Raw genomic sequence first — 18,543 nt, 5'->3', positions numbered from 1 at the left:
AAAACAGAAAACGGGGAAAGAAATGATTCGAGGATTACAAGAGATTTCCCGACAAGACGATCGACGTCCCGTCCGCATTCAATCGGATCAAGGCAAAGAATTTACCAATCGAGAATTCTTACAGGCGTTTAAATCCATTCATTTCTTTACCACTCGCAATACGGACACCAAAGCCAGTATCGTGGAACGATTTCAGAGAACCCTCAAAGCACGCATGTGGCGATATTTCACTCGGAATAAAACCAGACGGTATTTAGAGATCTTACCGGATTTAGTGTATGCTTACAATCATACCTATCATCGCAGTATCCAAAGAACCCCAGCTCAAGTGAAGCCCTCGAATGTGTTAAAAGTCTGGAAAACTTTATATGGGGAAGAATCATCACCTAAACCAAAACCCCCCAAGTTTAAAACAGGAGATAAAGTGCGCATCAGTAAAGCTAAACGCACTTTTGAAAAAGGATATTTACCGAACTGGACCACGGAAATATTTACCATTGCTCGACGAGTCCCCGGTCGGTATCCTTACGTGTATCGAGTACAAGATTATAACCAAGAGGAATTAGAAGGGACTTTTTACGAGAAAGAATTACAACAGATCATTAAAAAAGACGACGTGTACGAAGTAGAGGAAATCTTGGGGTATAAAAAGCGACGAGTCGGGAAGAAAATCATTCAAGAAGTCAAAGTCCGGTGGAAAGGATATCCCCCTAGTTTCGATTCATGGATTCCCCAAACGGATCTCATCAAATAACACCTCATTGGAAATGTTGTGGAGAGAATATACCTCGAGAAGAAATTGTGTATTTTGCACAATTATTCATTTGTATTTCCCTCATCATCACCAGTGTGGTCATGTTAGCTTTACACGATTCTAATCGAGAATATTGGATGGTCTGTGTGAGTTCTTCGGTCGGTTACATCATGCCTAGTCCTACCATGATACATCATACCCCAAGGGTCAAGAAGACCAATTCACCCAGTTAATCCCGGAATCTAAAAATAGATACACCCCTCTCTATAAAAAGGAGACACCATAACCCCAAGAGGATCATTTCTGATCTGAGTGAGGGACAGAGCACACATCATGGATTTTTTAAGCTCAGAGTATCGTTGGAAAATAGTAGAACCTGAAGGGACTAGTCACAAAGGAGAATGGATGAAAAACAAAGAGACATGTATTCAAGATTTCTTTGATAAGAATCCAGGACAAACAGGTCTCAATGAAATCTACCTGTATAAGAGATTCAAGTTACCGCACCGCAAAAGAAGCAAACACATGGTCTTATTAGGACCCAGATCACCTAAATATGAGAGAATTTAAATGGAAAGTCAATTACGTGTAACGCCGTCGAGCGGTAAACGGCGCTATTTAAATAATCCAATTGTGATATAACTCCAGTTTTATTAATAATCCATGTGAATGTAATTCTCCAACCTCTAAAGCATACGCTTTAGGTTAAATGAAACGCAAAATAAAATTATTTACAGTTTATTTACATCACAAATAAATCCAAGTTTCACACATTATAAAACACTGGCCGGACTGCACTTTTTCCTACATGTATATCCCGTAATAGAATTAATAAGACTGACCGCGCTTAAGCTTTACTCGACCTATATATATACATAATGTGCATTGCTCATGAGGAGCAATCTTTTTTAACGGGGTCAGTTATGTAACGACATTGCTCGCGCGGAGCAATGACATGTAAACAAACATTACGTAATAATTAAACAGAATAATACTATAAGATACCGTTACAACTCCCCCCTACTTAAGTTTTTGACTCCGATCAAAATTAATGTACAACAATATAAAATACGATTGATTACCCCTATTATAATACATGTAAAACAGACAATTAAGACATAATTTAAATTCAAATATCAAACATACGACTTAATAATGATTCAAAGTGCAGCCAGTTAATTATACGCAATTAAGCACAATTGTAAATACAAACAAATCAATAACTTTACGCATAATAAGCAGTCAATATATACAAAAAAAAAAAATCATGACAGTTTTTTTTTTTATATATTTACAAGTTTGTTCATCAAAACTTTACAGTTACTTTCATAGGGAAATGTCGCCTTTAACAATCCGAACATGGCCGTCCTCGAAATGTTTCGGCACTTCCCGTCGTATTTCGTTAGCCACATTTGGAAAGTCAATATCATCCGGGTTAAGATCTTCTGAATACACGATATGTGAGTCTCTGCTTATTTCTTCCGTACCATCTAGATTACGTTTCACAGTCTTATGTAACACCAGACAAATTGTTGATCTCTGCGTGAGATCAGTGTCCTGATGTTCACTGTCACGATCACTGTCACAAGCACTCGTTTCTTGTTGGCTGTCCTCGTCTATAGATATGACTTCCCGTGTGTCCGCCGACTCGTCTTCCAACATCTCGACTATCCGGTCATTAGTAAAGTCTGCACAATTATGGAGAATGTCGTCTACCAGAGATTCGTCAATCTCCGGCAATTCTGAATCAAAAGAAATATCATCGAGATAATCCACATTGGTCACATCAGTCTCTTGCGCGTCACCGTAAGTCTCATCGTTCTCATCGGACGATATGTCTTCATACAAGTTGCTATGAACGTAGACAGGTTTCCTGGATTCAAAGAAGTCATCACGCTCGACTCGTCTCCGCTTTGAGGGCATGGCTGCTTCTAATTGTTCACTGTTTAGTTTGTGAACTGAAGTCAAGTGTCTTTTCAAATTAAATCTTCGCAAAAAGGGTCTCTGGCAATAACTACACTGTAAACTATTTACATGATCACTATGTTTCTCTCTGGTATGCTGGTGAAGATTACTGCTGGTGCTGAATGTCTGTCCACAAGTTTCGCACAACATTTGTCGAATGTTTATTTTCTGAAACGGATGGGGGTTCTTATAGTCCGTCCTCCTCGGGTCATCTTCATTCTTGGTTCTGATTGGTCAGCTTCCGAATTGTCTGTTCTCGGGGGCGGAGTTAGCGGTAACTTCAAACGCCGCCGGCCTGGTCCAGACGCGTGCCGTTGTTGACCGTCTGGTGTCTCGGCACCCGTGTATTTCGCTGTCTCGCTGGTTGTATAGCGGGACTGCTGTCGCTCTCCGCGGTAGGGTTTGATGTTGTCGGCGTGCACTATGACGGGTTTCGACTGTTTTGAATGCTTAATTTCATAAAGCACATCACTTAATCTTCTAATTATTATCCATGGCCCAGTCCATTTTCTCGACACTTTTAACTTTTGTCCTTTATCGACTTTTGGTTGACTTCTTCGTACTTACTCTCCAACTTCATAAATAGCTTCACGCACGTTACGATCAAAATAACTTTTCTGTCTCTGAGATGCTTCTTTCGTAACTTCCCTTTGCGTAATCATGAATTGTGGAAAGTTTTTCCTCTAAGTCGCGCACATAAACTGCTCTGTTCGCATCTTTTTCGGGCATTTTCATCGCTTCATTTTCAGTCAGAACATTTATCGGTAATTTGGCTTCTTTACCAAAAACTAGTCTATATGGCGAAATCCGTGTAGTTTCATGCGGAGTAGTGTTGTACGCGAGAACGATGCCATCCACAAAACGGTCCCAATCAGTTTGATTTGCATTAATGTACTTAGACAGCATGTCTTTTATCGTTCTGTTCATCCTCTCTACCATTCCGTCTGACTGGGGATGATATGGTGAAGTACGCGTTTTGTCAATTTGAAATAATCGGCACATTTCCTGAAAAAGTTTACTTTCAAATTGTTTTCCTTGGTCTGAGTGAATAGCTCCAGGACATCCGTATCGCTTAATCCATCCTTTAAACAGGACCTCGGCTACCGTTTCAGCTTCCATGTTCATGAGTGGAAATATCTCAGCAAATTTTGTAAAATAATCCATCACTACCAGAATGTAAGAATATCCATTATCTGACTTTGGGAATGGTCCGGCTAAGTCAAGTGCTATTCTTTGAAAGGTTTCACCACTCAGGAAAGTTTTCATACGCGATCTCTTTTTCCGAGGCGGATTTTTCCTCTCTTCACACACATCACACGATAATACGTAGTCATGAACGAATTGTCGCATCCTAGGCCAATAATAGTCGGAATTACTGACTTTTTCTAAAGTCTTTTTGACACCCATATGACCTCCAACATTAGAGTCATGGAAGTGCCATAACACAACTTGACGCAGTTTCCGTGGTAGACATATCTTTAGTTCCTCACTATTATTTGAAATCCAGCGAATACACAGAACACCTTGATCAATGCACAATAAATCCCATCTTGAATACCAATATTTGCACTCGAAGTTTTCACATGACACAGTTGATAATGGCGGTTTTTCATTCTTTTCCATCCAGTGGAGAATAACGCGCGTTCCAGGGTCATTCTGTTTCTCTCGAATATTTCCTCGATTTAATGACTCCTCCGGCTGTTTCCGAATCTTTACTCGCATTGGTCTATTTGTTCGCTTCTTCTTCACAGGGGAAATAACGGCACAATCACTTGATTTTTCAGAGTTCGTGTTATCCTTAAATAATACACTTAAATCAAACACGTGATTGACACTTCCTTTTGAATTATTCCTTAGTTCGGAAACATGTGAATATTTCTGAATTTCACTTCCTTCACTTTTCTCACCTTTACACTGTTTACAATTCGATTCACAAGAAACATGAGATAATGCATCTGCATTTCCATGTCGTTTCCCAGCCCTATGTTCAATCTTAAATATGTACGGTCCAAGTCGCTGAAGCCACCGCGCAATTTGTCCATCCGGTTCTCGGAATCTATGAAGCCACACCAAGGACCCATGGTCTGTTCTAAGCAAAAACTCTCGACCAAGTAAATAGTGCTTAAAGTGTTGAACAAAGTACACAACAGCTAGCATTTCCTTACGTGTAACACAATAATTTCTTTCAGAATTATTTAGCACACGGCTTCCATAGGAAATCACAATTTCTCTTCCATTCTGAATCTGCGATAACACAGCGCCTATAGCCTCGTTGCTAGCATCAGTGTCTAGTATAAAGTCACCAGCATTCACATCGGGATATCCAAGAATAGGTGCAGATATCAATTTCTGTTTCAAAAATTCGAACGCTGTATCACATTCTTGTGTCCAATTCCATTCTTGATTTTTCCCAGTAAGAATATGCAGACATTTTGCGGTTTTAGCAAAGTCTTGGATGAATCTCCGGTAATACGCTGCTAGTCCTAAGAAACTTCTAAGTTCCGTTACATTGCTCGGGGTTTTCCAGTTTTTCACAGCTTCTATTTTTGAAGGATCTGTTTTAATACCCTCCTTTGAAACGATATGTCCAAGAAAGCTCACTTCCCGCCTAAAGACATTGCACTTCTTCGCTTTTAGTTTTAGGTTGACACTCTGCAATCTATCTAATACTAAACTAAGATTATCTAAATGTTCGTCAAAAGTACGACTGTACACAATAATGTCATCCAAATATAAGACTGTTATATTCCACTGTAGTCCATTTAACGCCTGTTCTATAACTCTTTGAAACGTTGCCGGGGCGTTGCATAATCCGAAAGGCATAACCGTATAATGGTAAAGGCCACCACGAGGTGTAGCAAACGCTGTTTTCTCCTTATCCTCCTCACTCATAGGAATCTGATGATAAGCCATATTGAGATCTAATGACGAAAACCATGTAGATCCAGCGAGGGAATCGAGATCATCTGCCACACGAGGTATCGGATAAGCGTCTTTGATGGTATTCGCATTCAATTTCCGATAATCGACACAAAGCCTCCAGCTTTTGTCCTTTTTCTGGACTAATACAATAGGAGCGGACCAGGGACTATTGGACTTCTCTATTAATCCCTGTTCTTCTAATTTCTTTATTTCTTCATCCATTATTTCCCTCTTGAAAATAGGTACCCTGCGCACTGGTTCCTTAACCCTTTCTCTTCCGGCGCATTTTACGTGATTTTGGAGGCCTTTTGACATGGCGTTATTAAATTATTTTTAACTTTTTTATCCAAGGGGAAAGCTAGGCATAATGCATACCATTTTGTAGGAAATTTCTTACAGATGATATTTTATGACTGTTTAGATACTCAACCACTGACCTTATTAGTAAAAATTGAGGTCAAAGGTCAATTAAGTGCAAAATTTTATGGGATTTTTTGATACTTTTTCATCTTTAAGCTAAATATTAAGTATGATGCATGTTGAAATAGGAAATTTGGGATATACCCACAAAAGAGCATTATACTGTACTACATGAAACACATAAACTTTTTTTTCAATTCTGCATAAAACTACTTAAAAGGGGTTGCTAAGCAACGCAGAATTCTTTAATTTTCGGGCAGAAATTTTCATTTTTTACTCATCCTAGACACATTTATGCATCCCAGCACATATAAAAGTTAGATGTGAGGTCATAAAATTACAAGGGACATACAACAGATAAATTGTCTTAAAGTTTGACCTCATTAGAACTATTTTTAGGAGGTCAAAGGTCAAATAAGTGCAAAAGTTTCATCAGTTTTTTTTCAACACTTTTCAATATTCTTGCCATAATTTTACACAATGGATGCTGAAATGGAAAATTCTGAATATACTATAAAGAAGGGATCAGAACTGCAATATTCATGCATCATTGTAGTTCAAATATCTGTTTAATGACCTTTAAGTGGTTGCTAAGCAACATCATTTTAAAGTTTTTGCCTATATACATGTTTGTTATTTCACATTCTGGACACATTCTAGACACTTTTTGTATATTTCATCATATTGTTTGTAAGATATGGGCCATAAAGATGAAAGAACATTTTTGTATTAAAAATTGACCTTGACACTCTTGTTCTTCAGGGGGTCAAGGTCATATCAGTACAGAATTCTGCTTTAAACTGTAAGTAAATATCAATTTTGAAATGCTTCAAACATGGATAAATCATCTACTAGTTGACGTAATAAAAATGGCGAATGACAAAATTTGAAAGCAAAGAATTCTGGTCTGCTTCTTACAAAGCCCTAGCAAAACATGTATACTATCTTTTTGTTAAACAAGAAATCCATTCTCTTGATGCCATTAAAAATAATCTTTATTTTCATGGATTTAATCAAACAAGAAAAAAAAACTAAATGATTTCATTACAAGATTTTTCTGGTATAACAGAGCTTAAGGGGTACAATAAAGACTTGACATGTTATCTTGGAGGGAAATGGTAATAATAGATAGCATTGGCAATATTTAACGCAAAACTGTTTAGTCAATAAGTTGAAAATTTGACGCTTATATCCAAATATACAAATCCAGAAATATTGCAAGATGAATTCCAAATCAGACTGAAATCTTCAAACAAATGTTGAAGAGCACTTTTACTTTGTGTCCACCATTCTTTTATCAACTGTCTTTTCTCTGTAAGACTGGAGGAAATTCTTTGACTTGTCCATTATTATTTGCTGTCAAGTACATGTGATCAGCTTCTATCCTGTAAAAGATTTAGGTATTTTGAAACAGATACATGTCATTGTGTAGATAAATTTATATTTATAAATAAAATTAAGAATGCTAAAATTACTACATTTATTTGATTTTCCTTTTAAAATTAAAATTGTATTTATTATGTGATCCAAGTAGTTAAATGATATTGTTAAGTCAATGTATCAGGACTGATAATTCAACAACCTTGTAGTAAACCATCATGGTAAAATTACTGAACTAAAACAAATAGCATATATGGCAATCTGACTAAAGCCAGACCCCTGTTTACGCTATCGCAACATGTAAAAAAAAATTTGGCATTAGATTGCTTCGAAAGCAAGGAAGGAAGGGATACGTAAATTTTTCAAAAAAGTAAAAAATGATATCGAATCAAATTAGACAATCCAATCCCCCGTATTACTAAATTGTTCCCTCGATTTATAATATGAGATCTCGAATTACACAATCCGATCTTAAGGATTACTAATTCGCCCCCTTGATTCATAATTTGAGATCTCGAATTACATACCGGTAATTTGTTTTCACAGATTGATAATTCAACATCTCGATTTGTTACAACGTCAGTCTTATGATTTTGGAAATCTGTGCTCTTGAATTTCATTACGTATATGTACAGATACATCCAACCATTTTAATCAATAAGTGCGTTCTATTTATTTTTGTTTCAGCAACCGGTCGTTTCCAACCTCTTTCATAACTAATTCAACGTATATTTATTTTAGAAATATTATGATTACACAGGACCCATATTCACTTTTACTATCTAGGACTTTCAATTATTCTAATATACAAGTAACACAAAAACCTCTAAGATTTTTTGTTGTACAAATATCAGTACTAGCACATGAATTTGAAAATGTTCATGTATTTTTCTCATTTTGGACCATAATATGTAACAAAAGTTAGGATGTAAAATACTACAATATTCTATTTCTTAAACATGTATTACCATATCCAATATGCACAGATAAATAATTTAAACGAAATCATGGGAAGGGTTTACATTCCGAGGGAATGAATCATTTAAACTAAGAGAATGAATTATACAATCTGAGATAACGGATTGTGTAATTTGAGGGAACGAATTGATAATCTGTGAGAATGAATTGGCAATTTGTTATAACAGATTGTCAATCCGAGAGAACGGATTGTATAAATCAAGAACTCGGTTTACTTTTATAAATTTTAAAAATTCTATGTCCCTTCATGGCTTTCATAGATTTCATACCTGCATGGCTGCCAGGGTTGTAAAAAAAAAAGGAGACAATAGACTGCAATGTTACTTCATGGCAAAATTCCTGGGGCAAGGCTGTTCGTGAGCATGGGAGTGTTGATAAACCATCCAGTGAGTTTGACCACCCATGTATATGATGTACCATAATTGGAAAGTGTATGAAAAATTGAGAAAATGGAAATGCTAACCACATACTTTAAGCAGATTGGAAATACAACAGCAGTCTATAAAAACAGCTTGTTCCATATCTCGGCATTCATTCAGATAGATATTACATATTAAATAATGTGTCTGTATGAAAAATCAAGCATCATAAGTATTATGTGTTTAAAACACTTATTTTTTCAAAATATAAATCAAATGTTTATAAACTTGTATGAATGCGATATCATAAGACTTAATTTTTTGAAATTTTAGAAATACAGAAATTTTCAATACCAAAACAAAAATTTACCTGTTCATTGGTGTCCTTACATATTAATTGACCGTCGTAGTTTATGGTGGGCTTAAAAAGTGGGTATTCACAGATGAAAGTATTGTTGCATATGGTGAAAGCGCCCTAAAATTTCAATGTGAAAGTTGTACATGTACACACTGGTACATTGATACTGAAAACAACTATCCATTATTATGACAACTTTGATTTTACTTTGAACTTACAAATGATTGTCAAAAGCATCAAAGTTCAAAAACAATGCAAAATTGGCAGAACGATACGAAACACGCACACTGAAACATAAAGATCTAGTACATGTGTACATTTAGTTTTCTTTTGACCGTGAACTAATGCGTTTTAATCTTAAACTTTTCAGTCAATATACACGTATTCTCACCTGCTAATACCAAAGGCATGTCCGTATTATTTTATTCATTGATGTGAGGATCTTCGTCGTGAAATAATCATGAAAATTGACGTTCAGATTTCGGATCATGTTTTTGTTTACAGCTATCACAGCGGAAACACGTGTTTATTTCAATTCGTATCAACTCATACAGTGATGAGTCGTATTTATTTATAAATACGAGTTTTTGTATTTTTAAAATATAGATCTAATTAAATTGAAAATTAATAAGTATACAGTATAACAAGATACAACAATATTAAAAATCTGATTGATTTTTTTTAAGTAAAGATCGACGTTTCGGAAATCTACAAATTTTATCAATATTGTATATCACTTCATGAAAAATACATCATTAGGGCCTACATGTAGATGAATAAATCAATATTCACTGAACACAAAAGGCATAACGAAAGTATAATTTTTTTTGTTTTTTGAAATCTATTCTTTTTTTTTTTTTATGCATTTATTTCAGTAAAAAATATATTTAAATGGTCAAAAAAGTCTTATAAAAGAATTTGTTGTTTCGAGTATGACGCAACAATATCGACCTTGACGTTACATGTAAAAATTGACCGATTTTTCCATAAAAACTATGCGAAGGTCACAAATTCAAATTATCGTAATTAAGAAAATACTGAGTGTAAGAAGGCCTATAAGGGCTTGTTGGGAAGGAAATTTTCTCTACTTTTACCAGCTTTATTTTGTTTTCCCTATTTCAACACAGAAATAAACGTAAAACTGAGCTTTGTTTAAATATTACGAATAAAATCGAGAAAAAACACATAAGTGCAAGAAAAGTCTTGTTTTTAAAATATACCTTAAAGTAATAACAATAATTTTTACATATTTTAAAAGTAGAGAAAATATGCTTTAAGAATATACCATGCTTTCTTATAAAGTTAATCAGGAAAAAAATTGTCAATCGTCTGGAAAATCGGCAATCGCTTTGGAAAATTACGCCATTTTCAAAAAGTCTCGTTTGTCTTTACAACGTAAAATCGATTAAATACCGGCAATCAAGATATAAACTTTTTAAATATTTAAAAAGTAGAGAAAATTTCCAAAAAGATGATATATAGCTTATATACCTTCATGCTACCACAAAATAGATACGGAGATCTTATTTTCGCGAAGTCGTGTTTTAACGCGCCACCGGTCAATTTGACCGGTACGGAAGTGAAGGGGTTAAGGGGAATTTCCTCCTTTAACTTAATGCGATGTTCCCCAATCGTTGCACGCTCCACTGGTTTGTTTGGGTCTGCAAACGCGTCCACACGAGCTAAGAGAAAGTTCTTAAACTTTGCCGCTTGCTCTTCAGTTAGATTTTCACTCGCTTCTTTAAAAACTTGTTCTAGATGCTCTGGCAATTTGTCGCCTCCTGACATTACACTACACACTTCCGGGGTCTTCAATGTTGACACAGTTTCTACAGGATCAAACACAGCTATGTCGGTACACTTCTGCACATAAACGTCATGGTCATTCGGATTAAACACGCGCACAAAAATATTATTTTCACCACGCGTAGATTTCACTAACTCTCTTGCCACAGCTAATCCATGATTATGTACAAATGATTTTAGAGGTAACAGCACCCCATCACAAGCATCTGCATTACTATCGAGTGTAGCCTTTATAATATTCTCGTGATGAGCTGGAACAACACTGTCCTCCATGCTAATAATATAATATCCCCGCAAAACTTCAGCATCTGAACTAAGGTTGCACACATTAGATCCATAGTTCCATTGACACTGGAATTTGGTGATAAAATCTTGGCCCAGTAAATTACATTTTACGTCTGCCACAAACACTCGAAATATCACTTGAAATCCTTGAAAAGAAAGTAGCATTTTTGCAGTTCCCGTAACTTTCAATCTTCTTCCGTCGGCTGTATTAAATTGCTTTTTAGCGCGCTCCAGCACAGGTCTGTGTTCTGGAAGAATGTTCCAATAAACCTCTTCTGTTATGAACGTGTTCATTGCACAAGTGTCAAATTTCCACTCTAACGATGTGCCTTCCACTAAGCCATCTAATCTCATTCCTGGTTTTCCTTTAATTTTTATAACTCCTTGATTTTTCTCGTTAGACTCGTAATTCAAGTGCAAATTTTCAACATCTGTTTGAGTTGATACTGCAGGCATTTCTACACTGCTATCATCCTGACGTTGTTCCTCTCCTGTACTAGGCCGCTTAACTAACTGCTGTGCCGACACATGGCCTACTGCCTCGGCACTCTTAAATTTAAAGATTTCTGGGGGGTTTGGCTAACAGCATTTTTTCGCTTTGGACAGTCTTTATACAAATGCATAGAAGAATTACAGCCGTAACATTTCTTCAAAGTTTTACTTTTATCCTCCATATCTGGATTAGCGCGGTACGTTTTCCCGGTCACTGGGACTTTTCCCTGATTGGAGAACTCGCTAACTCTATAAATGGGTCTTACAGGGTTGTTTTCCCTGTTTCTTAAATTCCGATTCTCTGTCATACGAATGCATTCCTCCTGCATCGCAGCAGTCACTGCTTCTTGTAGGCTTTTTGGTCTAGTGCGCTTCACAGCTAAGCGGAAATCATCATCATGATTACAGTTGTCCATAAAAGTTTTAAGACTAGCTTCTTCCACATAGTCTCGATTTCCAGGGTGAGCTCTTCTATACAAATCAGCTATCGCTTGGCCAAAATCTCGGAACGATTCTGTCTGGAGTTTTTTTCGCATTTTTGCCTCAACGATATAGCTCTCCTTCATCGCAGTATGTCCAAATCTGTTGTCCATTTGTAGTTTAAGTTGGTTATAGTTCCCTATAATATTATCTGGTAATCCATATGCGAATGCTTCCGCTTGTCCACGGAATGTAGTAATAAGAACTCTTCGTCTCATGTCAATGGACCAATTATTTAACGCAGCAATATTCTCAAAATATCTCACAAATTCACTCCACACTTCTGTTCCTTCTCCTTTGAATGTGCGTTTGACCTGAATGTTTAATCCCCGTCCTGGCAATCCGCCTTCCTCATTGTAACTTCCGGCTTCCTGATCTGGTGCTCTATCAGTTGAAATATTCCGCACAGTGCTAGTTATCCGTCCAGCATTACGCGTAGTCCTTTTCTGAGTAGATTGACACATTTTCCAAACAACAGCACACACAATCAAGCCTAATAATAATATTCCAATATTTCCCAATGCCTCATGTGTCAAGCGTGACAGTAAATTTTGAGGAATGTAGCGAAACACTCCTAACACAGTCAAAACGAGGGCAAGTATTCCACTTATCCATATTGTTATCCCAGAATACCACGTACTCTCATTCTGCGCTTCCGTGCAGTTCTCTCCATTCACAATTCTATTCTGTGGTGATTCCGTATTGGCAACAATCGGAGACGGTAATTCACTTTCAAAATCCTGTAATAGATTCCGCCTCACAGAAGTTCTTGGTCTTGGAGTAGTTTGTGGAAAACTACTAGGCGAAGTAAAAGTTAAATCCATATCCGCTGGCGAATGTGTAGTGCGATCACCGCCTTGAAACACTTTTAAGAAAAGAGCACAGTGCGTCAAAAGCACAAAAATCACAAAAGGATCCAGTTTGAGAATTCACAGAAATCACTAATTATTCATCCTAATCCTGCATGCACACGCCGGACACTTGTAAAATCTCCTCACAGTTTTTCCATTATCCAGAATATGTTGATTTTTACTTTTCAGAAACATATTAAAACAATTCGGACACTCTTTGCGTAGATAATAATCCTCAATTCGCACTAGTACTAATTTCCCAGAGTCATCATAGTCATAAATATGTGCCAGTCTTTGGGGTGGAGTATTTCTGAAATCCATAATTAGTAAACACACGCATGAAAATAATAATCCGAGCAGTATCACTATGTTCCGTTTTCCTTCCAAACACTAGCAACTGTTGATTTGGTCACACACACACATTTAAACACAGAAAAAATAAATAAATAAAATCACCGAAATAATATCCAACTGGAATAAAATCCCACCGAGCCGCCACCAGTTGTAACGCCGTCGAGCGGTAAACGGCGCTATTTAAATAATCCAATTGTGATATAACTCCAGTTTTATTAATAATCCATGTGAATTTAATTCTCCAACTTCTAAAGCATACGCTTTAGGTTAAATGAAACGCAAAATAAAATTATTTACAGTTTATTTACATCACAAATAAATCCAAGTTTCACACATTAAAAAAACACTGGCCGGACTGCACTTTTCCTTACATGTATCCCCCGTAATAGAATTAATAAGACTGACCGCGCTTAAGCTTTTAGTCGACCTATATATATACATAATGCACATTGCTCATGAGGAGCAATCTTTTTTAACAGGGTCAGTTATGTAACGACATTGCTCGCGCGGAGCAATGGCATGTAAACAAACATTGCGTAACAATGAAACAGAATAATACTATAAGATACCGTTACATACGTCTTGGCTCACCAAAGACAGGGACCCGAGAAGACTTGGATTCATGGGAAATGGATGAAAAAAGCCAGAGATTGTATGGAAGACTATTTGATAGAAGTGGTCGTAAAAGGATACGATATCATGGACTGTGCTTGTGAAACAGACTATTTGTACATGAGGAGACCTTTTCCCATACAAAAAGAACTGAACAGAAGTTTTGAATGTTTGTTATTATGATGTTCTTGTTCTTGTTATTATTATGAATAAAAAAATAAAAAGAAAAAACCAAAAAAATTCTAGTGTTGTTAGTTATTTTTCCCCTATATACACACATACAACTAAACGCTCTATATACACACAACAGAGCGCTCTATATACACTAGCTTTGTCATGATGACGTCACAATCACGGATTTGAATCGCTGCCAAGTATTTACCTGTGTAGTCAGCATAAAAAACGTAGGTCTATCGTATTGATGCACACGCCCCCTAATTTTTTTGCACACGGTCCTTACAGGTATAAAAGCCCAGGTAAAAAGTGCACACGGCTCACAGCAGGTATATAAAGCGGAGTTGGGAGTACCCTGCACTCATTATTTAGCCATCATGTCTTTTGTGTGGAGAATTATCTATTGGATTGATGTAGAAAAAACAATATGCTATCACTGCAATGAGAAGACGAAAGAGATACATAAATACGTCGGCTACAACGATGCGGGAGAAGTTGTTGATTGGTACTGGGGATGTAGTAAATGTAGAGAACCTATGCCACACTGGATGGTAGATGACCCCCCTTCCATGGAGACTTGTGGTTGTAGCTGGTGCCTGAAATATTTCATCTGGAAGAAAGGAATTGAGAACATACCGCCTCCCCGATGGGTGAAAATGACCAGGAACAGACCTTTGAAAGAATGTATGATGTGCTACCAGGAAAAGACTGGAGGAAAATGGAAATGCGGACAATGCCGGCAATATCCGTGTTGTGAAAAGTGTGTGAAGAAACTCTTTGAGACTTCCTACAAGAAATGCCCCTTATGCCGATATGAAGGACAATAAAATCATTTTTTGTATTTTTTGACTTGAATAAAAATTTGTGTTTAAAAATTCTTTGTTGTTTTGTTGTTTGTTTTAAAAAATAAAATATAATTTAAAAAATAAAAATTTAAAAAATAAAATAAAAATAGAAGAAAGGTTTTATCAAGAGGTATATAACAAAACCCTCTCTCATTCTGAAAAAGGACACTGAACAAGTCAGACGTGTTTTTTGTTTTTTCCCCAAAGATGCAGTATCGTTGGTATTGTGAGAGTCCCATTAGTCAGTGTATGTACATGCAAGGAGGGTGGATGAAAACTAAAATAGGAGCCATCATGGATTTCTTTGAAAATCATCCAGGCTATTACCTGGAGAATGTGTGGTTGGAAAAAAGAATGAAAATTCCCTATCCTCTAACAGGATCTAGAGTGAGGGTGAAAATCAACCAACATTATCAGCAATTCAAATGGGTTACTTGTACTCAAAGGAATCGACTGACACCCATCAACACCATTCAGAATGAAAGTTCATGGTACTCGGACATTGGAGATTGTCTGAAATATTATTTCAAGATGGAGAAAAAAGGACTGATGTTTCCACCTCATTATTGTCCTACAGAGTACTTGTATTGTCGCATCCCCTTTTCCCAGATTAAAGACTCGGTGGAAAAGAAAGGACATTTGTTGACTCGAGTGATTGAGGACCGATCATCAGAAGAAGAAGAAGAAGAAATAGATGTGTAAATTTTTTGAATAAATGTTTTTGAATTTTTTTTAAAAAAGTGTTGTTATAAATACAAAGGTCTTAAGGTCTAGAGTCTCAGTCTTAGATTGAACATGGCCGAGAGCAGTGGGTTTTACATGACTTTACCCAGTGATGGGTCTATGACCTCTTTTTCTAGCAATACTGTAACGCCGTCGAGCGGTAAACGGCTCTATTTAAATAATCCAAGTGTGATAAACTCCAGTTTTATTAATAATCCATGTGACTTAAATTCTCCAACCTCTAAAGCATACGCTTTAGGTTAAATGAAACGCAAAATAAAATTATTTACAGTTTATTTACATCACAAATAAATCCAAGTTTCACACATTATAAATCACTGGCCGGACTGCACTTTTCCTACATGTATATCCCGTAATAGAATTAATAAGACTGACTGCCCCTAAGCTTTTACTCGACCTATATATATACATAATGTGCATTGCTCATGAGGAGCAATCTTTTTTAACGGGGTCAGTTATGTAACGACATTGCTCGCGCGGAGCAATGATATGTAAACAAACATTACGTAACAATGAAACAGAATAATACTATAAGATACCGTTACAACTCCCCCCTACTTAAGTTTTTGACTCCGATCAAAATTAATGTACAACAATATAAAATATGATTTGATTACCCCTATTATAATACATGTAAAACAGACAATTAAGACATAATTTAAATTCAAATATTAAACATACGACTTAATAATTATTCAAAGTGCAGCCAGTTAATTATACGCAATTAAGCACAATTGTAAATACAAACAAATCAATAACTTTACGCATAATAAGCAGTCAATATGTACAAAAAAAAAATCATGACAGTTTTTATATATTTACAAGTTTGTTCATCAAAACTTTACAGTTCCTTTCATAGGGAAATGTCGCCTTTAACAATCCGAACATGGCCGTCCTCGAAATGTTTCGGCACTTCCGTCAGTATTTCGTTAGCCACATTTGGAAAGTCAATATCATCCGGGTTAAGATCTTCTGAATACACGATATGAGAGTCTCTGCTTATTTCTTCCGTACCATCTAGGTTACGTTTCACAGTCTTATGTAACACCAGACAAATTGTTGATTTCTGCGTGAGATTAGTGTCCTGATTTTCACTGTCACAATCACTGTCACAAGCACTCGTTTCTGGTTGGCTGTCCTCGTCTATAGATATGACTTCCCGTGTGTCCGCCGACTCGTCTTCCAACATCTCGACTATCCGGTCATTAGTAAAGTCTGCACAATTATGGAGAATGTCGTCTACCAGAGATTCGTCAATCTACGGCAATTCTGAATCAAAAGAAATATCATCGAGATAATCCACATTGGTCACATCAGTCTCTTGCGCGTCTCCGTAAGTCTCATCGTTCTCATCGGACGATATGTCTTCATACAAGTTGCTATGAACGTAGACAGGTTTCCTGGATTCAAAGAAGTCATCACGCTCGACTCGTCTCCGCTTTGAGGGCATGGCTGCTTCTAATTGTTCACTATTTAGTTTGTGAACTGAATTCAAATGTCTTTTCAAATTAAATCTTCGCAAGAAGGGTCTCTGGCAATAACTACACTGTAAACTATTTACATGATCACTATGTTTCTCTCTGGTATGCTGATGAAGATTACTGCTGGTGCTGAATGTCTGTCCACAAGTCTCGCACAACATTTGTCGAATGTTTATTTTCTGAAACGGATGGGGGTTCTTATAGTCCGTCCTCCTCGGGTCATCTTCATTCTTGGTTCTGATTGGTCAGCTCCCGAATTGTCTGTTCTCGGGGGCGGAGCTAGCGGTAACTTCAAACGCCGCCGGCCTGGTCCAGACGCGTGCCGTTGTTGACCGTCTGGTGTCTCGCCACCCGTGTATTCCGCTGTCTCGCTGGTTGTATAGCGGGACTGCTGTCGCTCTCTGCGGTAGGGTTTGATGTTGTCGGCGTGCACTATGACGGGTTTCGACTGTTTTGAATGCTTAATTTCATAAAGCACATTACTTAATCTTCTAATTATTATCCATGGCCCAGTCCATTTTCTCGACAGTTTTAACTTTTGTCCTTTATCGACTTTTGGTTGACTTCTTCGTACTAAATCTCCAACTTCATAATAAAGCTTCACGCACGTTACGATCAAAATAACTTTTCTGTCTCTGAGATGCTTCTTTCGTAACTTCCCTTGCGTAATCATGAATTGTGGAAAGTTTTTCCTCTAAGTCGCGCACATAAACTGCTCTGTTCGCATCTTTTTCGGGCATTTTCATCGCTTCATTTTCAGTCAGAACATTTATCGGTAATTTGGCTTCTTTACCAAAAACTAGTCTATATGGCGAAATCCGTGTAGTTTCATGCGGAGTAGTGTTGTACGCGAGAACGATGCCATCCACAAAACGGTCCCAATCAGTTTGATTTGCATTAATGTACTTAGACAGCATGTCTTTTATCGTTCTGTTCATCCTCTCTACCATTCCGTCTGACTGGGGATGATATGGTGAAGTACGCGTTTTGTCAATTTGAAATAATCGGCACATTTCCTGAAAAAGTTTACTTTCAAATTGTTTTCCTTGGTCTGAGTGAATAGCTCCAGGACATCCGTATCGCTTAATCCATCCTTTAAACAGGACCTCGGCTACCGTTTCAGCCTCCATGTTCATGAGTGGAAATATCTCAGCAAATTTTGTAAAATAATCCATCACTACCAGAATGTAAGAATATCCATTATCTGACTTGGGGAATGGTCCGGCTAAGTCCAATGCTATTCTTTGAAATGTTTCACCACTCAGGAAGGTTTTCATACGCGA

General features: G+C 36.9%; 2 protein-coding genes across 2 annotated transcripts; both read right to left on the bottom strand.

Moving 5' to 3' along the window:
* Window positions 1–2,080: 2,080 nt before the first annotated feature.
* On the bottom strand, window positions 2,081–2,869 carry LOC134230081 (centrosome-associated zinc finger protein Cp190-like). The gene has a single exon (XM_062711854.1). It carries the CDS (start codon window positions 2,867–2,869, stop codon window positions 2,081–2,083), a length of 789 nt encoding a protein of 262 aa, XP_062567838.1.
* Window positions 2,870–17,037: 14,168 nt separating this feature from the next.
* On the bottom strand, window positions 17,038–17,421 carry LOC134230079 (centrosome-associated zinc finger protein Cp190-like). Its single transcript, XM_062711853.1, has one exon. It carries the CDS (start codon window positions 17,419–17,421, stop codon window positions 17,038–17,040), a length of 384 nt encoding a protein of 127 aa, XP_062567837.1.
* Between the last annotated feature and the right edge of the window lie 1,122 nt (window positions 17,422–18,543).

This window comes from Saccostrea cucullata, unplaced genomic scaffold, assembly GCF_032062105.1.
Source record: "Saccostrea cucullata isolate Sc308-1 unplaced genomic scaffold, CSIRO_AGI_Scuc_v1 ctg4936, whole genome shotgun sequence".
Taxonomy (NCBI): domain Eukaryota; kingdom Metazoa; phylum Mollusca; class Bivalvia; order Ostreida; family Ostreidae; genus Saccostrea; species Saccostrea cuccullata.
Note: the sequence above shows the minus strand (reverse complement) of the source record. Positions and strands in the feature narration are given on the sequence as shown.

Coding starts and splice junctions, on each gene's coding strand:
- LOC134230081 (XM_062711854.1), bottom strand. CDS start 2,869: ATGTTGTGCGAAACTTGTGGACAGACATTCAGCACCAGCAGTAATCTT.
- LOC134230079 (XM_062711853.1), bottom strand. CDS start 17,421: ATGTTGTGCGAGACTTGTGGACAGACATTCAGCACCAGCAGTAATCTT.